Source organism: Saccopteryx bilineata, chromosome 11 (genome assembly GCF_036850765.1).
Source record: "Saccopteryx bilineata isolate mSacBil1 chromosome 11, mSacBil1_pri_phased_curated, whole genome shotgun sequence".
NCBI lineage: Eukaryota > Metazoa > Chordata > Mammalia > Chiroptera > Emballonuridae > Saccopteryx > Saccopteryx bilineata.
The window spans coordinates 81170694-81194312 of NC_089500.1; the positions used below are offsets into that span (position 1 = coordinate 81170694).

The following is a 23619-nucleotide window of genomic DNA, read 5'->3' on the forward strand; positions in this document are numbered from 1 at the left end:
TGTCTTCTTGAGAGAAAGAATTCAATCAAAAGACAAAGTGTAGCAAGTAAAGGAAGAATTTATTGAAGAAAATTAGAGGAAAGGGGGACATGGGAGACAGGTTCAGGTTGTTAGTCTGAGATGAGCTCCTGCTGCTCACTGCTCCCTGGTTGCAAATCTCGTGGGGTCCCTTAGAATTTAGGAGAGAGAGAAGCAAGGAAATTGTGCCTGAGGAGAAGATGAGGAAAAGGAGGAGGGGGAAGGGAAAGGTGTGAGCATGCTCCTGGAAGGGAGAAAGCCCTGAGACCTCCATCCTAAAGGATTTTAAGGGTGAAGATTTTAGGGGGAGGTCCCAGGGAAGGATCTCAGTAGACTATTTAACAGCTCTCCAGGTGTGTCTTTTAGGGTCATGGTCTTCGATGCCAAGGCAGGGGCTCATTAGTCAATGCAATTGGTCCTGAGCTCAGCAGTGGCACTAGTTTCTAATCACTAAATTTAAACAAGGATTTTTCAACAAAACTGTACCGCCCTCTAGAGGACATTTTAAAATTATGTGAATGTTTTGGTTTTCTCAGTGCCCAGGGGCAGAGCTGGGACCAGAGAAGCTAGAAGGCCAGTGATACTCAGAATGGTCCAATACAAAGAACAAGCCTGTCAATGAAAAGAAAACTAACTCTCTATAAAGTTTAGAAAAGAATTTTATTCAGGCCTTACTGAGGACTACAACCTGGGGACACAAATCTAAGAAGCCTTGAAAGAGTGGTCCATCCTCGAAAAAGTGCATGGCACATATATAGGCAGAGAAGTAAACCAAAGTACAGGCGGTACACCAAGTGTCAATTGGAGCACTTGTATGGCAATGACTAACCATTCTCCATCAAATGGACAGAAGTCGTGGGAAAACCAGGCTGAGTCCTCTGGTCCCTGGCTCTCGAGAGTTTGGAACAGGCTCTGAAAACAAACAACTTACCTTGAAACTCTGAGGTGCATTTTTCTCAGGATTTAGAAAAATCAGGCACTGTTTTTTTTTTTTTTGGTTAATAAATCACCTTTATCTTAGTTTTGAAACTCTACAGAAGATGTATGCACCTGGTCCCCAGGGTTCACACCTTAGTGAGGCTTTCTTGGTTACTGGTTTGGCTGGGGCAGCTTAAACACCCTTTCCCCTCTGCCCCTTGGGTCATTAATGCATTCTCTGGATTGATTCATGACCACTGTGATCATTGTTCAGCCCCCCAAAGATAGGAAGGTAAAGTCCTGGCAAATCAGTTGTCCTGTCAGCTGTATTTGGCATTATCGTCTAAGCAAGAAAAGGGTCTTTCAGTGACCAGAATACAAGCATGGGCTGAACTGTCATGTTTAAGAATGGTTTTCCCAAGTGGCTTATGCAGGCAGAGATCTGGCAGTCAGTGAGGAAGAATGCTCTGCATCATTTCTAATATTTCACAATTAAAGCCCTGTTATTCTCATTGTGTCTCTTCCTTCTGCATGTATTGTAACATTTACGTAACAAAAGAGAAATAATAACAACCCAGTAATAGATACTTGATTTACAGGTAGTGAGAAGGCAAAGAAGGGGAAAAAAGGGGGCAAAGCAATGAAGGAATCTGTACAAGTGTTTATATTCATTAAGTAAATAATTATATACATTTCTTTAATCAATGGTTATTTGTAATTTATGATAGGTTTGAGTGAGAGAACTAATAATTTTAGCAATTTCAAGATTTAGAAGCTTCCATTTTTACTCAGGCCCATCTGTTTGCATGGTGGTACCATCACTGGGAGGTATTAATCCTATCTTCAGTTCATTTGATCCTCAAAATGTTTTATCATAGGTTTTGTTGGGCTCAACTAGAGTGATTTTTTTGCCCATTATTTCAGTGTTACACCAAATTTCTGTGGCATTTTGTAGAAAAATAGTGTCATTACAAAAGAAGTTAATATGACAAGAATGTTCATGGCTTTCCCAACAAAACTGTTCCCAGATACCATATATAGCCATTGGTCTTGGTAGAACCAATAGATCAATACTGAGTTCAGTGTTCCAAGTGGCCTGTGAGCAGAACCATTCACCGTTTTGATTTTTAGTGGAAATAGTGTGGTGGGTTCCCACTATCATTTCTCAGTATGGCCCATTTGTTTCCCATTGTAAGTAACCAAGTGTCACTTAATACTATTCAATCCCTACTGGTTGTACAAGTGGAACTTATACTTGAGGATTTAATCAGGGGGCCCAAACTGTTAGAACACAGCAGTGCACGTCACATTTTCCATCTAAAAGTTTCCAGAGGCCAGGAGTGTCACAAGGGTTCCATGAGAGGGTCTCTTGTGCCTCAGCCACAATTATAGAGGGCCATGTTTCATAGCTACTTCAGCTTCTATTTGAATTAACATAGTTAATACCCCTGTTTAGTCAGAGTACAGGCACATTTCCATAATTAGTATTATTCACCATAACCTGTTGGGTTTGATTTTGATTTGTCCATCAAATTAAGGCCTATTAACTTCCCCAGGCTGCCTCCCAACCTCATCCTTCCTCCTGCAATAGTATCCCTTCCAAGTTACCTCTGTGGGGTAAATAACCTTTCTCTTTTGCATGTCATTCATCAGTTGCAAATTCAGTTCATTCCAGTATTCCAAGTCTTGCTCATATTCCTCCTAATATGCCTCTTTTGTTTGGGGAACAGTGTTGTTTAATCCCAGTGCCATTGGGTAGTTACAGCTTCAGAGCAAGTAGTATACAGTTTATGCATCCAAATGTTATATTCTAAATATTAAAGTTAGAAGGCAACTCCAAAATGTGCTTTAGTTTGGGTGTTCTATAGAGCTTGCCATAAGCATCCTGGATGTGAAGAAGGTTGAGTGTTAATGGGGCTATTTGTCCACAACATAATTGACAATCTGGAAGTAAAAACCCATTCATCCCCCCTCCCCCCCAATTTATGAGTGACCAGCAAAAGAGCAGTGGTAGATATAGGGCAACATATCCTGTGGCAGACAGCAGGCTGCCACAAGTCTTCCATCATAGTAGGTACTTTTCTCAGTTTTTCATTATCCATGACCATACCAGCCATGCAGAGCCTCAGCCAGCACCTCCTCCTCCACCTGTTTGCTAGAGGAAGGGGGTGGAATGAGACCTCAGAGGCCTTCTCTCTGCTTAATGAAATTTAACATTAGGTCCAAATAATTCAAATAAAAGGTTGGCCAGTCAATGTCTTTTTTTATGTTCAGCTTTTTACTTTTCTCCCTGGAGTTGTATCCTGTACTCAACACCAGGTCTGATTGGGACAAAGGTGGTGCCTGAGTTGACCTAACTGCGACGTAGGCTGGTACCTAAAGGGAAAAACACCGTTAGTTAAACCAGTCCAGTGACTTTCAGGTGTTCCTCAGCAAAGTTACCCTCCTCCAGACTTTGATATAATGCCACTACCCAGCCAAGAAGCAAGGAAAGGGCTAGATGCTAAGTCTTGACACGTGGAATATTGTTGCCTGAACAAATTGTCAGGTAAACACCAAATTTACATCAAATGTTACTTGTCAGAATGCCATAAAGACATCCTTTATCCCTCCCTCCCCAGAACTGAAGGGCAAAGCAAAGCAGCTCTTTCATGACTGGTGAGTGGCTCTGAAAAGAGCCTTTGGGTTAAGAGTCAATCTGCTTACTTGCGAGTCTACTTGGAGCTGGTGTACTTGGTGACGGCCTTGGTGCCCTCGGACACGGCGTGCTTGGCCAGCTCCCCAGGCAGCAGCAGGCGCACGGCCGTCTGGATCTCCCGGGACGTGATGGTCGAGCGCTTGTTGTAATGCGCCAGGCGCGAAGCCTCGCCCGCGATGCGCTCGAAGATGTCGTTGACGAACGAGTTCATGATGCCCATGGCCTTGGACGAGATGCCGGTATCGGGGTGCACCTGCTTCAGCACCTTGTACACGTACACCGCGTAGCTCTCCTTGCGGCTGCGTTTGCGCTTCTTGCCGTCCTTCTTCTGCGCCTTGGTCACCGCCTTCTTGGAGCCCTTCTTCGGGGCAGGCGCGGACTTGGCGGGCTCAGGCATGGTAGGGAGAAACCAAAGAGCAAGCTGAGACACCACAGGAGAAACGACGGTGAGTCTGCAAATGTCTTCTCGAGTCACAGCTTCTTATACCAGGCGGTGAGTAAAGTCGTGTGTCACTGGTGGCGATTTCAGGAAACGTCACAGGAATTTTGTCCAATCAAAAGAAGGGTATTTCAGAACCAGGATCCCATTGGTTTGATTGAATGGTCTGTAACTTCCCGCCAATGGCACAGCTTCACTTTCGCGCCCAAGAAGAACTATATAGAGGGCGACCCTAGGTGACTCAGCTCAGAGTAGACAGAGCAGAGACTATTTCATTATGTCTGGACGTGGAAAACAGGGCGGCAAGGCGCGAGCCAAGGCCAAGACGCGGTCCTCGCGGGCCGGCCTGCAGTTCCCCGTGGGCCGCGTGCACCGCCTGCTCCGCAAGGGCAACTACGCTGAGCGGGTCGGTGCCGGTGCGCCCGTGTACTTGGCGGCCGTGCTGGAGTACCTGACGGCCGAGATCCTGGAGCTGGCGGGCAACGCGGCCCGCGACAACAAGAAGACGCGCATCATCCCGCGCCACCTGCAGCTGGCCATCCGCAACGACGAGGAGCTCAACAAGCTGCTGGGCAAAGTGACCATCGCGCAGGGCGGCGTCCTGCCCAACATCCAGGCCGTGCTGCTGCCCAAGAAGACCGAGAGCCACCACAAGGCCAAGGGCAAGTGAAGAGGAATCTCGGTATCGTGCTCAGTCTTAAACCAAAGGCTCTTTTCAGAGCCACCCACCTTTGCACTAAAAGGGCTTGCCTTTTCCATTTTGTAGTAATTACGGGAAAATGATCTTGACTTTCCTCAACCTGCCAGTACATGTCAGTGTGCGAACACTCCTAGAAAAGAGAAAGTAACTCCAACGAAAACAAGTATTATCCTAGTAAAAGGGTTCGAGATTCCTTGCATCAGAAGCCAACAACGCTGCTGGCTCTCAGGGTTAAACCAAGAAAAAAACGAGTTGAACAATGCTCGGGCAATTGTGAATATTAAAATGCAAGTTAGTGGCCGGCTGGGCAATAGAACCTCTCCAGTCTCCTAAGAGTTGTTTTGCATCTTAACTGCACACATCAGCTGCAAGCAACTCCGTCTTCCCATTCTCTGGGCCCTAGTCGATTGTAAACGGAAAAACAATACTACCATCCCCGGAGTCCTGTTCTTACACAGAACTTAACAGGGTGCAACGTGACTAAAAAGGTGCAGTTATCTTTGTACCATTTACACGTTTCAGGATTTTTTTTCTTAACCCCATTTTACACAAATCTCACTTGAAATTGTAAAACGTAGTAAAGTGAAAAGTAAATATCAATGTAGCTATAGTATCACATGTGAAATCGAGTTAGACATTTAGGAAAAGTCTGTAAGTTTTCTTAAATATAGAAGTTTAAATAGGGAAATGAAAAAGTTGACGTGAAATTGGCCTTTCTAAACTTGAATGAGGTTAAAAAACTACTTGGTCAATCCCATCCAGCGCGCGCTTTCTCAAAAAGATGAAAGAAAAGCCCGTTTCCGGTGCCAAATATTTTAATTTAAAATTTTTATTCAGAAAACAAGCTATATCACTGTAATATTTATATTAAACTCGAAGAGAAGCCAGAAAACATTGTACAGAAACAGCGTAAAAACAAGTAGAGGTGAGAAAGGAGCATTAGCCGCTGTTGAAAGGCTATGAGTAGAAGTTAATTTCCAGTCTCAACTCCAGGAAAGCTCCGACTATCGTGAAGTTTTCGCCGCTTCTAATAGCCTCACTGCGAGACTTGATCGGCAGATATCTCGTCCAATCAGAGCGGGACTGGCCTTATATATACCGGTCGAGGGCACCGTCTTTCCTTCTTCCACTCGTTTCCTGCTTCGAGGTCTTCGGGATGGCTCGTACTAAGCAGACGGCGCGCAAGTCCACCGGTGGGAAGGCACCGCGCAAGCAGCTGGCCACTAAGGCGGCCCGCAAGAGCGCGCCTGCTACCGGCGGCGTCAAGAAGCCGCACCGTTACCGGCCCGGCACGGTGGCCCTGCGCGAGATCCGCCGCTACCAGAAGTCCACCGAGCTGCTGATCCGCAAGCTGCCTTTCCAGCGCCTGGTGCGCGAGATCGCGCAGGACTTCAAGACCGACCTGCGCTTCCAGAGCTCGGCCGTGATGGCGCTGCAGGAGGCGTGCGAGGCGTACCTGGTGGGGCTGTTCGAGGACACCAACCTGTGCGCCATCCACGCTAAGCGCGTGACCATCATGCCCAAGGACATCCAGCTCGCGCGCCGCATCCGAGGGGAGAGAGCATAAACTAAGCGAGTAGTAAACTTGAACCCAAAGGCTCTTTTCAGAGCCACTTCCATTCTCGGTAACAGGCTGTTTTCACTGGTAGGCTCGATCTCCAAAGCGCAAACTAAGCTCTGAAGTGATAAAAATAGGGCTGAATTTCCTGTTAAAACTGGTTATTTTTCTCAAAGTTGTAAAAACGTAATTTCCAAGGCCTCACGGGCAGTGTTTGCTTTATAGTATCTATTTAGAGAAACTTGCTTAACAGCAGTTTAATAGGCGACATTTCCAGAGAGAATGTTACTTACACCCGTGAGTAACTCACGCGTTATGAGCTCCCTTGGTTCAGAGACAACCATCTTAATGTTTTCACATGATGGAAGAGATGATGAATGCCCAAGGACTCAGGCATTAATTCCAGTCTAGAGGGCTCTAAGATTGTGACCTAAGAGCATCCCAAAGGCCCCACCTCCAAACACCTTTAGGGACATAGATAGTGTCTCTATGCAACCACTGAATTCAAAGAAGTTTGAAAAAAATTTTTCTTTGATTTTTAAAAAGGAAGGGGAAGAGGAAGAGAGAAACATGGATTTGTTATTCCACTTATCTTTGCATTTATTGGTTGATTATTGTATGTGCCCTTATCAGGGATTTAACCTGCAACCGTGGGGTATCAGGACAATGCTCTGACCAACTGAGCTACCTGGTCAAGTGAACTGTGTTCTTAATCTCTGTCCCTGTTCTAAAGGCAGGAGTCCTGAAGATATTAGGGGTGGTGAGTGAAGGAAAATCAGTTTTTTGCAGGTATTTGATATATTATAGGCATGAAAACCAGGTAAGTTAAGAGAAATTTTCAAGGGAGCATAGTGGTCTTATGTACAAAATTGCAGAAACATGGTAGGGTTTTATGTAAAAGAAGGAGGGAATGTCAGGCCCTAAAAGCTTTGTAAATTGGAGAATGCTTTTGGGTCTTGGAAGAGTTTCAGGAGAAGGTTTATCTCTGGAAATCACTTTTCAAGCCATTAGCAGATAAGAACAGGGCACGGTGAACCTCAGGAAAGGTTTTTGTAAGATGAGAGAAAGGCCAGGAAGAACAGTGGATTATGGATCTCCAAGTTTCTTTCAATGATATTCATAGCACATAGAGGCACTAGAAACTTAAGGAAGTTTAAGGATGAGAGCAGAGATGGTGATTACTCTAAGTTTGGGAGCAAGATGGGACGCACTATGCTTCCATGCCTCATAGTTACGATTCTGACCTGGACACTGTGGAATTTGAGGAGAGGTCTGAAAGGGGGGGGGAGTGAGTTCGTGGAGTAGGAAATCCTCCAAAGGGCTCATGTGTGTGTGCTTGTGTGTGTGCTTATGTGTGAGAATGGTTTGGAGACAAAGAAATAAGAATCCAAAGAAGTACTAATTACTAGTAAGTAAAATAGTTTTGAATGAAGAACAAGAGAATAAAAGAGCCATACAACACAACCTACCAGCCAATTCCAAAGCTTTAAAACAAACGAACAAAATCAGGTTTCAAGGAAATAAATATGTGGCATAACAAATTGAAAATATAACAATATTGGAAAGGATTGACTCTAATATTTGTAACTAAAAACGTTAAGAAATTGTCATCTAGACAAGTGTGGATCAGTAAGCAACACTCAGAACATTGGAAAGGCTCACTTATTTATCTGATTAAAGGGGAAGGGAATTCTATGAAATTTAAAACTGCCAAGTTTTTGCCTGACCTGTGGTGGTGCAGTGGATAAAGCATCGACCTAGAATGCTGAGGTTGCCGGTTTGAAACCCTTGGCTTGCCTGGTCAAGGCACATAAGGGGAGTTGATGCTTCCTGGTCCCCCCTTCTCTCTCTCTTTTTCTCTCTCCTCTCTAAAATAAATAAAAGAAAAAAAAACTGCCAAGTTTCTCTTGGAAAAGAATGTCTTCTACTTTGAGAGAGAAAAAAGTACAATTATTCCACAAGAATTTATTGGGCAACTCGTCAATCAGCATTATTTTCTTGCTGCAAAGGACAAAAAGGAAGGATCTTAATATTACTTAATTTAAATAAAATGAGATTCTCAAACTTTTTTTTTTTTTTTTTTGCATTTTTCTGAAGCTGGAAACAGGGAGAGACAGTCAGACAGACTCCCGCATGCGCCCGACCGGGATCCACCCGGCACGCCCACCATGGGGCGATGCTCTGCCCACCAGGGGGCGATGCTCTGCCCATCCTGGGCGTCGCCATGTTGCGACCAGAACCACTTTAGCGCCTGGGGCAGACGCCACAGAGCCATCCCCAGCGCCCGGCCATCTTTGCTCCAATGGAGCCTTGGCTGCGGGAGGGGAAGAGAGAGACAGAGAGGAAGGCGCGGCTGGGGGGTGGAGAAGCAAATGGGCGCTTCTCCTATTTGCCCTGGCTGGGAATCGAACCCGGGTCCTCCTCACGCTAGGCCGACGCTCTACAGCTGAGCCAACCGGCCAGGGCGTCAAACGTTTTTTAAGTTAAGATATCTCCAGGTCTGTTTTGTCTCCTCCATTACGGTGGAAGAAGAGAATTAACAGTCTCTTCGTTTAACACAGAGAATCTCACCTTTGAGTAACATAGATGTGAATGTAAATATGCACTGTTACTGCAACCAAATTACAGATATTGTATTTCAGAGTATGTCACCTTCACAAGATAAAGGATCATTGTTAAGTTTTCTCAGTGTTTCCAGAAATAACAAACAGTAGTCAGCTATATCCTCAGGGGATATATTTCTGTGTCCCGTCCTCCGCTGTGGATGCCCGAGTTCTGAAAGGCATTTTCACCTGCTCATCGACTCTCCAAGAAAACGATGCATAAAAGCTGACCTTCCACAAACATCTTTAGAAACTTAGTGTTTCTAGTCCAGATGAAAAAAAATATAAAAGTCAGTTCTCTGCTCCCCACGCCCCTCAATGATACAACAAGGGAGAGAAGGAAAAGGAAGGCGGCAGAAAGAGTGGCAGATAAAGAAAAGGGTAGAGAAGCAAAGCTGAGAAGTGAGAATCTCCCCTGCCCCCTTGTTGAAGCTCTCCATAGTCAGAGGCATTAACTTAGTCAACCACTTCTCAGGCTGACTAGGTTAACCTTATATAGAAAACACTTTGTATACAAGGCTTCACAAATAACCCAGATGACTGCAACCACTGCTCCTGAGATGGGCCACTCAAATCCCACAATCACAGTCACTAGTGCAGTGGATGGCGAAGAAGTGACAGAATAAAAGAGACAGCAAGGCCTGACCCAGACAAATAAATGGTCTTTCAGGGGTGGGCAAGAACAAAATCCTGTAGAAGAAGAAATTGGACTGAGGTATTTTAAATTAGGCTTTTACCTTTTTTTTATTTTTCAATAACAGTTGACAAACAATATTATACTAGATTCTGGTGTACAAGATAGTGATTAGACATTTATATACCTTACAAAGTGACCACACTGATAAGGCTAGTACCCATCTGACACCACATCTAGTTATTACAATATTACTAATTATATTCTGTAAACTGTACTTTACATCCCTAATACTATTTTAATAACTGAGAATTTGTACTTCTTAATCCCTTTACATTTTTCTCCAATCCCCCAAAACCCCTCCCCTCTGGAAACTCTCAGTTTTTCTCTCATCTAAGAGCTTGTTTCTGTTTTGTTTGCGTGCTCATTTTTTAAACTCCACATATAAATGATATAATATGGTATTTGTCTTTCACTTTCTGACTTATTTTACTAATCATAATACACTTGAGGTCCAATTATGTCGTCTCAAATGGCCAGGTTTTATTCTTTTTCTACAGCTGAGTAACAATCCATAATACATATGTACCACTTTCTTTATCCACTCATTTAGTGACGGACACTTAGGTTGCTTCCATATCTTGGCTATTGTAAATAATGCTACAATGAACATAAAAGGATGCATAAATCTTTTCGCATTAGTGTTTTGGATTTCCTCGTATAAATACTCATAAGTGGGCTTGCTGGGTCTTATGGTAGTTCTATTTTAAATTTTTTGAGAAAATCTGCATAGTTTTTTCCATAGTGGCTGCAAAAATTTACAATCCCACCAGGAGTGCCCAAGTGTTCCCTTTTCTGCACATCCTTGCCAACATTTGCTGTTTGTTGATTTATTGATTATAGCCATTCTGACAGGTGTGAGGTCACATCTAGTGATTTTACTTTGCATTTTCATGGTGATTGGTGATGCTAATAATGTAACTCACATGTCTAATGGCTATCTGCAGGTCCTCTTTGGAGAAATATCTAGTCAAGTCTTCTGCCAAGTTTTTAATCAAATTAATTGGTATTTTGGTTATTTTTTCCTTTGTTTTCTTTGCTTGAAGAGATATATCTGAAAAAAAATATTGCTAAGAGCAATGTCAAGAAATTTACAGGCTATTTTTTCTTCTAGTATTTTTCTGGTTTTAAGTCTTCCATTTCAGTCTTTAATACATTTTTACTTTATTCTCATATATGGTGTACAAAGTGGTTTAGTTTCAAGTTTTTGGCATCTATCTGTCCAGTTTTCCCCTAACATCATTTATTAAAGAGACTGTTTTCACAATACTGTATATTCTTGTCTCCTTCGTTATAAATTAATTGACCATATATCTGTTAGTTTATCTCCAGGTGGTCTATTCTGTTACATTGATGTGTGTATCTGTTTTTATGCCATTACCATTCTGTTTTGGTTGCTATAGCTTTGTAGTATAGTATGATATCAGGTAGCAAAATATCTCCAACTTTGTTCTTTTCAAGATTGCTGGGCTATTCATGGTCCTTTGTGGTTCCATATTAATTTTAAAATTATTTGTTCTAGTTCTTTGAAATGCATATTTTCATAGGGATTGCATTGAATCTGTAGATTGCATTGGGTGGTATGGATGGACATTTTAATGATGTTAAAAATCTTCAAATATACCTCCATTTATTTATATGTTCTTCAATGTTTATGCCTGTCCTCTGAATACAGATGTTTGCATCTTTTGCTAGACTCATTCCTAGATAATTTACTTTTTGATACAATGATAAGATTCTTAATTTATTTCTGATAGTATAGTGTTATTTGTGCATAAATATGCTCTGATTTCTGAATATTAATTTTGTGTTCTACTTTAGTGAACTCATATTAGTTATAATAGTTTTTCTGTAGAATCATTAGAGGTCTCTATAGTATCATGTCATTTGCAAATAATGAGTTTTACTTCTTACTTTACAATTTGGATTCCTTTTATTTCTTTTTCTCGTCTGATTATGGTGGCTAGGACTACATATACTTTGTTGAATAACAATGATTAAAGTGGAAATTTTTTCTTGTTCCTGATCTTAAAAAGTTTTCAGCTTTTCATTCTTGAAAATGATGTTAGCCATGGGTTTTTCTAAACCAAGTGGTTTAAAGAAGCACCGCCCTTTTCATTTTCCGGAAAAAGAACGTGGGGAGGAGAAAGGGTGAGAGTAAACTGGCCTGAGAGGTTTCCAAACAGGTCCGCTAAAGATGTATATAAACAGTGCCCGCAAGCGCTGTCGTCAGTGTTTGCTCCAGTTGCAGACATGTCTGGTCGTGGCAAAGGCGGGAAGGGTCTCGGTAAAGGCGGCGCCAAGCGGCACCGTAAAGTCTTACGCGACAACATCCAGGGCATCACGAAGCCCGCTATCCGGCGCCTGGCCAGGCGCGGCGGCGTTAAGCGTATTTCTGGGCTCATCTACGAGGAGACCCGCGGGGTGCTCAAGGTGTTTCTGGAGAACGTGATCCGGGACGCTGTTACTTACACGGAGCACGCCAAGCGCAAGACCGTCACGGCCATGGACGTGGTCTATGCCCTTAAGCGCCAGGGCCGTACTCTTTATGGCTTCGGCGGTTAAATACCTGTTTTTTTCTGGCGTAATACTCTTATACCAAAGGCCCTTTTCAGGGCCGCCCACTTTTTCCTGGGAAGAGTTGTGTGTCTTGCCTTTCACGGGGTACAGGGGAACGAATAAGAAGCAAGCTGCTATTCCAACACAGGGTACAGGATGTAAGTCCACGGAGGCCCCAACTTTGGGAGGCACTACTGCCTGGAAGCGGGTCAAACATGACCTGAAACAAAGGTAGATCCCAGTGACCTGGAGCCCGAGAGGTCCTGCCAAGCTCGTTTTTAGTTAATGGGGATGATTGTCAAAGGCTTATCACTTTTTCCTCAATCTACGACACTCACAGAAACTCAACATGAATAGTAAAAAGATGGGTGTTATATCCTACTGTTTCATGCCTGTCGACATCGCAAAAGTGCGGGACACTGACTTCCCTCCCCCGGACCCCTAGTCATCTGCCTGAGTTTCGCACTCCCCCTTCTCTGCGCCCAAATACGTGGGTTTGAGACTAAAAGGAACTAATTGGGCCTTGTTGATAATCCATTCTCGAATTGAAAGTACCTAACCCTAAACCTAAGCAATTTGTCACTTGCTGTTGACTAGACTAAGGGGTCGGTGTTCTCGCTCTGATGTCTTCGTTCTCTGAAGCTGAGGGCCTCACTCTGCATTTGTGAAGGAGATCCCCCCCCCCCCCGGAGTCACAGCCTCTTCCTCCCCCCTCCCGACGCACTGCCAAGGATCCCGGCTGCGCGCACAGGCGCCCTCTACGGCTTCGGTGGCTGGTTATCCACACCTCCATTTCAGTACAAAGATGTTTATTCCGGCCACCCCCAAAATCTGTTTAAAAGTTGTAGGTATTTTTAAAATCTTTTATATCTCAGAGCACCTACTTCGAATTAGGTTAGTGTAGATTCTGGGAATTCGCTTAAAAAGTTAGGTTGTGTAAATTCAGTCTAAGTGCATTTGGGTACCGCCCTTCCACCTCGCCATGCCCAGCATTAAAATCAAGAACTAAGTCTGTTGGGGGGGAGTGGGAGGAGCAGAAGGCGTCGAATCAGAAGGCAAGAGTTGCTATAAATATTGGGCTGGCTTGCTCTTTTGGTCACTAGTATTAAGTTGTGTTCTCGGTCTAGCAATGGCTCGTACGAAGCAGACAGCGCGCAAGTCCACTGGCGGGAAGGCCCCGCGCAAGCAACTGGCTACCAAGGCGGCCCGCAAGAGCGCGCCAGCCACCGGCGGAGTCAAGAAGCCGCATCGCTACCGGCCCGGCACGGTGGCTCTGCGCGAGATCCGCCGCTACCAGAAGTCCACCGAGCTGCTGATCCGCAAGCTGCCTTTCCAGCGCCTGGTGCGCGAGATCGCGCAGGACTTCAAGACCGACCTGCGCTTCCAGAGCTCGGCCGTGATGGCGCTGCAGGAGGCGTGCGAGGCGTACCTGGTGGGGCTGTTCGAGGACACCAACCTGTGCGCCATCCACGCCAAGCGTGTGACCATCATGCCCAAGGACATCCAGCTCGCGCGCCGCATCCGCGGGGAGAGGGCTTAAGTTTTTGAGTGTAACCCAATGAACATTCCACCCCCAAAGGCTCTTTTCAGAGCCCCTCAGTTGTCACTGAAAGAGAGCTGTTGCTTCTACAGAAAATGTAGCAGCCTCACGAACAAGTACATCATTGACACCAGCAACAATTGGCGGGGTCAGTTACTGTACATTCAAGGATGTCCTTAAAGGCAGCTGGCTGTGTCCTATTCAGTAAGCCCATGAATTTTTTCAGCAGCCGGACCCTGTTCCTATTCGCCCTGAGGATCTGTATCTGGATAAGCATTCTTTACAATGACTCCGTTGCTTTATAAGTAATACCTATTTGGGTACAAATGGTTGAAGGAAGACTTACAAGTTTGAGAGGAATTTAGTTCAGGTCCCTGTGGAATATACAATTAAAATGCAGTTTAATACCAATGTATTCCTGGACCTTTACTTCAAAGTTGGGCCTCTATTTGCTTTCAAATGTAACAGAATTGCTGTTAGTGTCCGAAGTCTTGCTAGCTTTTGTTTCAATGTAATTATGACAAATGTTGCAGTGGGCTTTTTTTGTATGTGACTGGTATACATTGTGCAGACAACCTGCAGGTTTTGGCTGTTCTCTGTAAAGTGAGTTCCCAATACCTCCAGAAAAAAATTTTAAATTTGCCTAATTGTTTTAAATATGTGTTTGTTAGTCTATGATGTTGTTTTAACCACTTTTCTTTTTAATAGAGTTTGACTAAAGATTAAATCTGAGATGTCATATATTTTTTAATTTTTATTTTATTGATTTGGGAGAGAGAGAAGGAACATCAATCTCTTTCCATATGTGTCTTGTCCAGGTATCACGCTGGAAACCGCCATCCACACTTAAGGACAATGCTGTAACCAACCAAGCTATCTGGCCAGTGCTGCCATGTCATTTTTAAAGCTGTTCTTTGTTCCCACTCATAATTCTGGGTTTTTAAACTGAACTTGGCTGTTTATTTCGTCAGATATTTCCAGCTTTTAAAAGTATTGTGTACTGTTCATATATGATTACCAGTGCCTCACTTTGTTGCTTACCTTTTTGGGGGCACATCCTAAATCCAGGAGGTTGTAGCTACATGAAGTTAATTTTCCTTGAGTGCTTTTGGTCAGGCCAGACATCTGATTCTTCCCTTCCAGTTTTTGGAATTGCTGTTCCAGAGAGGATTATACTCCAACTATTGACTCATTGTAAAGCTGTTGAAAAGGTCCGTAAATTGAATTCAGCAAAAGTTCTGATTGTTGGGGCCAGAAGCTTCTTCCTACAGATCAATTAAGAGCTTCTTTTAACAGCTGTCAGGTGTAAGGAGAACTTGATGCGGCCAGTTCTAAGCTTCAGAGATTCTCTCCCCACCCTCTGGGACTTTCTCATCATAATATACCCCAGGAGTATACATTTAAACATCAGACCCACTAAATATTACCTGTATATAACCTTTGACAATTTACCTGTCCTCTTCCCCAGCCTCAACTCATATAGATGTAAAATGTGGAAAGTGGATTAAAATCTGGAGAGTATCTTTAGATTATGTCCTGGAATTCAGTAAATGCTCAGTGTGCGTTAGTTCTTATACCTCTCTCTCCTGCCCTGTGGCACGGAGATTTTCATGCTTAGCCCCTAGATATCCTAAAAATTGTGACTAACACAGTGGAAAGTGCTTGGTTAGAACATTTTCTTTAAGATCTCCTTGTTTTTACCTCTTGATTCGCATTGTTCTGAAAAAAAGCATGCTTATAGCAATATGTCGCCTCTCGTGTCTATGAGCATGAGTTCAAAACAGAACAAAAGACCAGATCGTAAATATTTTAGGTTTTGCTGGCCACAGGTGGTCTCTGTCATGTTTTTTTCTAACACAGTTTAAAAATCCAAACACCACTTTTACCCTGAGGGCCCTACAGAAACAGACCCCTGTCCAGATATGGCCATCCTTGGCTATAGTTTCAACTGCAGAAACTCCTTGAGAGAAGTGTGTTGGGTCTTCTGTTACACAATGTTTCACAGGGAACACTTAGCACCATTGATCGTATTACAGGTCACAATCATCATTTGCTCTTCCTTTTCATCCAGGTCAAATACAAAATACGGTCCACTCCATACCTTGCATTCCTTCCAAGGAACTAGCCAACTTCTCCACCCTCCATTCCAAACTCATGGTTGCTGCCTCAATTCTGGATGATAATACTGGATTTTAATACTTTTCTGAATTCTTCTCAGTTCAGGAAACTCTCAATCCACCCATCTCATAGTTAGTAGCCAACTGTTTTAATTAAAATACAGTTCTGTCTTTGCTTAAACACAATAATACCCACATTGATGTCTCCTGTCAATTTACAGAAGAGTGTGTTCCTGACTGTGCAATTTGTTAAATGTTGGACATGAGGAGTTTGAATAAGAGCATTGGAAAAAGCACCTTAAAAACTAGCAAAGTCCCATTAGTTCTCTTGATAGCTACTGGAAGCTGTGAATAATTTCTCAGCGGGTTTCAGTTTTTTCTAAAACATGATCTGGGCTAAACATTTTTCATCCTTATTTTAATATATTTCCATGGGGACTAAGGAGAGAATGCATCTCAATCAAAAACATACCAAATTTAAGTTTGCATTTGAATATTGGTCTTTGGATCCTGCAGCCAAAGTAATTTCTATTCCCCCTGCTGCAACTGAACTGTTCCAACCTGCAAAATACCTGTCTCTAAATATATGGGTGCCTGGAAACTCTTAGGAAGGAGAACCGGCTTTCAAAGTAAGATCTAGGTAGTTAATGTGGGAATGTAGACATCCCGCTGTTCTGAACCTGTTACTAGCTATAGTTAGACACAAAGTTTATGCCCAAACCAAGGAACCTAGTTTCTTTCTTCTTGTAAAAATCAAAGGCCAAACTTCGGGACAGAGCTTTTTAAAAAACATTCATTTGATAGTAGAAATTTATTGCTATGTGCAACTTAGTAGTACGATGCCCTAAGTCTAGTGGACTTCTATGTTAAACTGAAGTGATTTACAAAATATATCTTTCATCAATTGCACACGATTCATAAAAATACAAAAAAGTACGTGAACCGGGAGACTGTTTTCCTGCTTTGCACCTTCAAAGTGTCACATTCTGTACCATTGTTTTCAGTATTTGGTCCGATTTGGAGGTTTAGAAAAACAATTAGGAAACCCAACCGCTAAAGGCGGCCGCCCGAGGGCGGTGGATCGGACATCCCACCAATCACAACGCAGCCCCGGCTTATATAAGCCCGGGCCCTAGCCGGTAAGCACTGCAAATTTACTGTTTGGATTTTGAGTCTCTCATCTTCTAACAGCTCCTCCCCTCGCTATGTCGGAAACCGCTCCTGCTGAGACGGCTGCTCCTGCGCCCGTGGAGAAGTCGCCGGCCAAGAAGAAGGCGACGAAGAAGGCGGCTGGCGGGGGCGCGGCGAAGCGCAAGGCGTCCGGGCCTCCGGTGTCCGAACTTATAACCAAGGCTGTCGCCGCCTCCAAGGAGCGCAACGGTCTTTCTCTGGCCGCGCTCAAGAAGGCGCTGGCGGCCGCGGGCTACGACGTGGACAAGAACAACAGCCGCATCAAGCTGGGCCTCAAGAGCCTGGTGAGTAAGGGCACCCTGGTGCAGACCAAGGGCACCGGCGCCTCGGGCTCCTTCAAGCTCAACAAGAAGGCGGCCTCTGGGGAGGCCAAGCCCAAAACCAAGAAGGCGGGCGCGACTAAACCCAGGAAGTCCGCGGGCTCCACACCCAAGAAACCCAAGAAGGCTGCAGGGGCCAAGAAAGTCGTTAAGAAGACCCCCAAGAAAGCGAAGAAGCCCGCGGCCGCTGGTGTCAAGAAGGTGGCCAAGAGCCCCAAGAAGCCTAAGGCAGCCGCAAAGCCCAAAAAGGTTGCCAAGAGTCCGGCCAAGCCCAAAGCTGTGAAGCCAAAGGCGACCAAGCCCAAAGCCACCAAGCCTAAGGCCGCCAAACCCAAAGCGGCGAAAGCCAAAAAGGCAGCTCCGAAAAAGAAGTAGGAAGCTCGCCTTTTAAAGTCTACAAAACCCAAAGGCTCTTTTCAGAGCCACCCACAGAGCTCTATTGAAACAGCTGTGCACGGTATACAGTATTCCTAAAAGCAGACCTTGAAATCTAGACCTAGTTAACTTGGGGACATTGTACCTCCTTTTTACCATATTACAATTTTAAAAAAATGTACACGTCTCCATTCTCTTCCCAAAATTGTTGGCTCTGAACAGAGCCTCTGGCTTTTAATGTTACGTTTTATTTGCACTTAGCCTTGTGGTGACTCAGTCTGGCAATAAAACGGCCTGGATGTTGACCGCATGAGCAATTGTCACTTTGCCCGCCTCCTTGTCGTTTCGGATGACCAGCTGCAGGTGGCGCAAGATGATGCGTCTTTTCGCGGGCCGCGTTACCCGCCAGCTCCAGGATCTCGGCCCTTTCCAGCATGGCCGCCAGGTACACGGGTGCACGCGGCCCACGGGGAACTGTCCGGCACGCGAGGACCGCGTCTTGGCCTTGGCGCGCCTTGCTACCTTGCTTTCCCTCCCTGACTTTATAATCTTAGAAGTTTAATGGTAAGTAGCTAAAAAGAAAGTGCAGCGTCGGAACTTTTTATAAACCTTTCTGGGCGCGAAAAAGCAGAAATGTCATTGGTTTAAGATTTGAGCTTCATATTAAACCAGTGAAAATGTAAATTGGGCAGAGCTTTCTTTTTTTTTTTTTTTTTTTTTTTTTACATTGTTCTGAATAGCTACCAATGAGACAGAGGATTTCTGTGTACGACCTTATTTCCATGCGAGGTTTTATATAAATGGACACGTTGGCTTTCCACTCTAGTATCTTTCTTTTCCTGCCACGTCTTATGTCCTCTCGACCATGCCCGAACCCGCTAAGTCCGCGCCGCCCGGAAGAAGGGCTCCAAGAAGGCGGTGACCAAGGCGCAGAAGAAGGACATAAGCTGAAGCGCAGCCGCAAGGAGAGCTACTCGGTGTACGTGTACAAGGTGCTGAAGCAGGTGCACCCCGATACCGGCCTCTGGACCAAGGCCATGGGCATCATGAACTCGTTGGTCAACGACTTCTTCGAGCGCCTCGCGGGGAGGCGTCGCGCCTGGCGCATTACAAGTGCTCGACCATCACGAACCAGGAGATCCAGACGGCCGTGCGCCTGCTGCTGCCAGGGGAGCTGGCCAAGCACGCCGTGTCCGAGGGCACCAAGGCCGTCACCAAGTACACCAGCTCCAAGTGGACGTGCAAATAAGCATTTTGATTCTTAATCCAAAAGGCTCTTTTCAGAGCAACTTGCTCAATCTTTTAGGGAGAACTATTATTCACTCTTTACATTGAGTGTTCATTATTTGCTACAAAGACACATTCTTATTTTTCTTATTTGGTCTTGTTACAAGCTACTTTCTCTACAATGTACCACATGCTGAAGTAACCCTAGATAAATTTTTACATGGACCTATGTCAAGAAGTATCAGCTCCATTATAAGAAACTTTGAGTTTTTGTCTCAAAATAATTAAATCACTTTTAAAAATGGCAACCTGTTCCTGTTCCGTTAGTTGGAACATTATCCCAACATTTTGCAGTTTCATCCCTGGTCAGGGTATATACGTACAAGAATCAACCAATGAATGCATAAATAGGTGGAATATCAAAATCTGTTCTCACTCTTTTTGTTTCTTTAGGAAATAATAATAATAAGAATTTGAAACGTCAACCTTGCTAAATGTTTCTTGTTACTATCCTTAATTTAATGTGTACCTTACTAATGTATTAATAGCATTTGGCACACACTAAAAATATATAAATTATGGTCACCTTTTTTGGGTGGGGGGAGCGACATTAGTTCTTTCCCTGAGTGTTGGTTTCCCAAATATTGTTAGAAGTGGGAGGGGAAGGATGGAAGTGAGAACCCAATTAAAGTTATCTTACACATCAATAAGGTGCACGTTGGCAGTGTTAGTTAGTCCAGAGGCTGCACGGTTAGTTTGAAATGAACCATGAGTGCAATTTGGTCCTACCTGGAGAATTCCAGGGCTATGACACTTTGTGGGAGGAACTGCCATTTTACCCATTTTCTCATATTTCTCTGAGTGAAATTATGTTTATGTGAGAATTTAAGTTTATTTCTGACTTTTCATGTCAGATCTGATCCATGTGTTTCCTCTGTTTCTCTTGCATGTATTGCTTTTCTAGTAATTGATAGAAATTTTTAACAATTAGAAAGTACAGCAGAAAAAAAGGAAACACTGGGGCTTGGATTTGGTAGCAGGTGCTGAAAGCAAAGCCTTGATTGCATCTTTGCCCTCGGGCTGTGCCAGTTCCTGAGGCAGCTGTCACTCAATGGCACACAGAAAATAAATAAAGAGTGAATAGCCATTCCCTACTCCCAATCTAGGAAGTCAAAATCTATCTCTCCATTTTAGGCCCTTAGAAATAACATAGGTATTTTAAACTAGTTTGGTCTTTGCCCAAGATCAGCGTGGAAAGGCATCCACATTGAGTATTTGCTGAAGGTTTCTTATGATACCTTGACCATACGGTAGTCCAGTGGCTCAACAATTTCAGTGCCAGGTATTTACATGAGATACATGCAAGAATGGAGCCATGCTGGCCCTGGCCGGTTGGCTCAGCGGTAGAGCGTCGGCCTGGCGTGCGGGGGACTCGGGTTCGATTCCGGCCAGGGCACATAGGAGAAGCGCCCATTTGCTTCTCCACCGCCCCCCCTCCTCCTTCCTCTCTGTCTCTGTCTTCCCCTCCCGCAGCCAAGGCTCCATTGAAGCAAAGATGGCCCGGGCGCTGGGGATGGCTCCTTGGCCTCTGCCTCAGGCGCTAGAGTGGCTCTGGTCTCAAAAGAGCGACCCCCCGGAGGGGCAGAGCATCGCCCCCTGGTGGGCAGAGCGTCGCCCCTGGTGGGCGTGCTGGGTGGATCCCGGTCGGGCGCATGCGGAGTCTGTCTGACTGTCTCTCCCCGTTTCCAGCTTCAGAAAAATACAAAAAAAAAAAAAAAGAAGAATAGAGCAGTGCTGTTTTAACAGCAAAATACACTGCTTACAAAAATTAGGGAATATTTCCAAATAAATATGAAGCGATGAAAAAAACCATTTGATTTTTTTTATTATTAAACAAGAACATCAGAAAAGCAAATGACAAGTCAAATAAAGTTGTTTGGTTATGTGAATAAGATGCAAAACAAACTTTTATTTCATTGATGAAAATGCACTATACAAAAGGCTGAAAGTACTGGAGTATCTGCACGTTCCCCGACCCCCTAATTTTTGTGAGCAGTGTACTACAGCAACAACACGTTCATGGCTGTATGCCCAGTGGCTGCCATGCAGGTTCACTTTGGATTCGAGCAGATTGGTATGGAACTGCGACCACCCTTGCGCGGTGGGAGGTAGAGGACTGGTTGTTGTTATGATTTCCCATGGCTATCCTTTTGGGGACTGTGGGCTGGCTGTTTTTTACAGCCCTGTGAGAGGAAACCGAGAGTTCTGTGCAAGAGATCGCCCAAGCTTGAAAGCTCTAGAATGAGTTGCAAACCGAGAGGCAAGCTGAGAACCAGTGGCGACTGGCACTGGAGCAAGAGCTGGAGAAGGAGGGCTCAAGTGTTCGTGAGTTGCAGTTTACCCTGGAAGTTAAACGTGGGCAGCAGCAGTTGTTGGAGGAACAACTGTGGGCCCAGGTAGTTTCACAGAGAGCAGAGAGAATGCAAAGTGCTGAAGAAGAAGCCAGTTTTGCAGGGAAAGAGATGTGCAGATAGAGAACCAGAGCTGAGGGGCTTTGCGAGCTCCACTGAGACTGGTGGGGCCTTTGATTCTGGGAGGAACCGAATAAGATTCTCCTGGTTGTGGAACTGAAGAGTGCGTCAGAGCTTTGGGAGCCCTGAATGAAAAGGAAGTGTTTACCCAGCCTGTTTGCTCATCAGCTGGTGCAAGAGTTTAATAAAGGAATGGCCCACCATTTTTTGGCTCCACTGTTTCTTCACTGTCTGTCCAAATTCAATGAAAACTTACATGGCCATGATGGTAGTGGACACTGTCCATACAATGGCCAAAAGAATAAATAGATTTATTGAGGTGCATTCACACAATGGGATAGCATATAGCAGGGAAAATGATTGAAATTACAATAGCACTCAGTTGAAGTTTTTGTTTGTTCGTTATTTTTCAAAAATGAGAAGCAGGGAGGCCTAGACACAAACTCCCGCATGCTCCTGACTGGGATCCACCCAGCATGCCCACCAGGGGACGATGTTCTGTCCATCTGGGGCATTGCTCCGTTGCAACCAGAGCCATTCTAGCACCTGAGGTGGAGGCCATGGAGCTATCTTTAGCACCCAGGCCAACTTTGCTCCAGTGGAGCCTTGGCTGGAGGAAGGGAAGAAAGAGATAGAGACAAAGGAGAGGGAGAAGGATGGAGAAGCAGATGGGCGTTTCTCCTGTGTGCCCTGGTCAGAAATGGAACCTGAGACTTCCCCACGCCAGGCTGATGCTCTACCACTGAGCCAACCAGCCAGGGCTACTCAGTTGAAGTTTTGAAACACAAATCTCAGGTTGGTATGTGCTACTTTTTCATAAAGCTTGAAAATAAAGTCAAATTTCTACAGAGCACATGTATGTGTGTGATTTTAAAATATTTTTAAGGGGTACCTTCATGAATAAATGTTTTAAAAGATCACGTATTGGATACCCCTGTGATAGGCAGGGTAAGGGGATGGAAAACTCCCAGAGGTAAATATTAATATAAGGGGTATAAAACAAGGTCCAAGCATCATCTATATATTTTGTCTTAAGGAAATCTTATGAGAACCCCAAACCTAATGGTATTTCCTTAGATAGTATTACTTTCTTTTAGAGAGTAGCCAAAGTCTGGCTTGTGGTGCTGCAGGGTATAAAGCGTCGATCCGGAATGCTGACGTTGCCAGTTTTGAAACCCTGGGCTTGCCTGGTCAAGGCACATATGGGAGTTGATGCTTCCTGCTCCTCCCCTTCTTCTCTCTCTCTCTATGTCCTCTAAAATGAATAAAGTCTTTAAAAAGAGAGAGTAGGAGGAAAAGACTGACAAAGGCCATTTAAAGGGCATGTAGATGCAAAAAACTCAAAATTTGGGCTATAATTAGTTTTCTCCAGCTCTTGAAAACTTCTTGTCTACTCAGCTTGTCACAAAACCTTTGACATCTCTGTAGCAGGGTCATGTATTTGTTTTTATGCATGTATGTATTCTGTAATTTTATGTATTTATGAAATTGTATGTCTACTTTCCCTTGTTTCTCTTACAAATTGCACTTTTAAAAACTGTATCCTCTCTCCTTTCATAGATCTCACTCAAGATATTTAAGGCCAGTAAATTCACCATACATTTGGGGGTTTTTTATCACTACTTTTCATATCATATATGCATTTGAGCCTGTCCATTAGCGCACTAATACAAATAATAAGCAGCCAGTTCTGGTATTGTTTTGTTTTGCAGAATGAGGAAATCTGCAGAAAATATCCAGGAGTGGAAATGGGAACAGAATTTAGTGGGATTAAGTTGCCTAAACACATATATCCTGGGCCTGGAAAATGTATGTATAATATATGTGTGTTTTGTATCAGGGACTGCTTGAGTGACCTGGAATTGTCAGCAAGGAAGAAGATGTCTACAAGAAAATGGAGACGGGTGGCTAACTAAAATCAGCAGAATAGAGAGAAACATACAAAACACATTTTGGCCCCTTTAGACAAGGTTCACATATGAGGTCTCTCACACTCCAGTATTTATAAAGTTAAAATAAGGAAGGAAGCCCTCCTGAGCCAGGAAATTCTTCTTTTAGTTGGAGAGAAGCTTTAAGGCCATTTTACGTTTTAGGCAAAGTGCTCGGAGAAGGGCACCTTGTAATTGATGAA

The 23619-nt window shown here is 44.1% G+C and overlaps 6 protein-coding genes and 2 pseudogenes across 6 annotated transcripts; 6 read left to right on the top strand and 2 right to left on the bottom strand.

The window, feature by feature from the left end:
* Positions 1-1732: 1732 nt before the first annotated feature.
* Positions 1733-4103, bottom strand: LOC136315459 (histone H2B type 1-C/E/F/G/I-like). The gene is made up of 2 exons (XM_066247085.1): positions 3643-4103; positions 1733-3312 (listed from the first exon to the last, which is right to left on the bottom strand). Exon 1 carries the CDS (start codon positions 4029-4031, stop codon positions 3651-3653), a length of 381 nt encoding a protein of 126 aa, XP_066103182.1. The 5' UTR covers positions 4032-4103; the 3' UTR covers positions 1733-3312; positions 3643-3650.
* Positions 4104-4350: 247 nt separating this feature from the next.
* LOC136315453 (histone H2A type 1) lies at positions 4351-4743 on the top strand. The gene has a single exon (XM_066247077.1). The coding sequence runs from the start codon at positions 4351-4353 to the stop codon at positions 4741-4743; it is 393 nt and encodes a 130-aa protein (XP_066103174.1).
* Positions 4744-5916: 1173 nt separating this feature from the next.
* LOC136315451 (histone H3.1) lies at positions 5917-6357 on the top strand. The gene has a single exon (XM_066247075.1). The coding sequence runs from the start codon at positions 5930-5932 to the stop codon at positions 6338-6340; it is 411 nt and encodes a 136-aa protein (XP_066103172.1). The 5' UTR covers positions 5917-5929; the 3' UTR covers positions 6341-6357.
* Positions 6358-11881: 5524 nt separating this feature from the next.
* On the top strand, positions 11882-12489 carry LOC136315466 (histone H4). The gene has a single exon (XM_066247094.1). It carries the CDS (start codon positions 11882-11884, stop codon positions 12191-12193), a length of 312 nt encoding a protein of 103 aa, XP_066103191.1. The 3' UTR covers positions 12194-12489.
* An 827-nt stretch (positions 12490-13316) lies between these two features.
* LOC136315452 (histone H3.1) lies at positions 13317-13765 on the top strand. The gene has a single exon (XM_066247076.1). It carries the CDS (start codon positions 13317-13319, stop codon positions 13725-13727), a length of 411 nt encoding a protein of 136 aa, XP_066103173.1. The 3' UTR covers positions 13728-13765.
* A 3246-nt stretch (positions 13766-17011) lies between these two features.
* On the top strand, positions 17012-17748 carry H1-5 (H1.5 linker histone, cluster member). The gene has a single exon (XM_066247069.1). It carries the CDS (start codon positions 17050-17052, stop codon positions 17728-17730), a length of 681 nt encoding a protein of 226 aa, XP_066103166.1. The 5' UTR covers positions 17012-17049; the 3' UTR covers positions 17731-17748.
* A 216-nt stretch (positions 17749-17964) lies between these two features.
* Positions 17965-18288, bottom strand: LOC136315468 (histone H2A type 1-like; annotated as a pseudogene).
* A 5-nt stretch (positions 18289-18293) lies between these two features.
* LOC136315457 (histone H2B type 1-C/E/F/G/I-like) lies at positions 18294-19265 on the top strand (annotated as a pseudogene).
* The last annotated feature ends 4354 nt before the right edge of the window (positions 19266-23619 follow it).

Bases quoted from the DNA above. Each gene is read 5' to 3' on its own strand.
- LOC136315451 (XM_066247075.1), top strand. From the start codon at position 5,930: ATGGCTCGTACTAAGCAGACGGCGCGCAAGTCCACCGGTGGGAAGGCA.
- LOC136315459 (XM_066247085.1), bottom strand. From the start codon at position 4,031: ATGCCTGAGCCCGCCAAGTCCGCGCCTGCCCCGAAGAAGGGCTCCAAG.
- LOC136315453 (XM_066247077.1), top strand. From the start codon at position 4,351: ATGTCTGGACGTGGAAAACAGGGCGGCAAGGCGCGAGCCAAGGCCAAG.
- H1-5 (XM_066247069.1), top strand. From the start codon at position 17,050: ATGTCGGAAACCGCTCCTGCTGAGACGGCTGCTCCTGCGCCCGTGGAG.
- LOC136315452 (XM_066247076.1), top strand. From the start codon at position 13,317: ATGGCTCGTACGAAGCAGACAGCGCGCAAGTCCACTGGCGGGAAGGCC.
- LOC136315466 (XM_066247094.1), top strand. From the start codon at position 11,882: ATGTCTGGTCGTGGCAAAGGCGGGAAGGGTCTCGGTAAAGGCGGCGCC.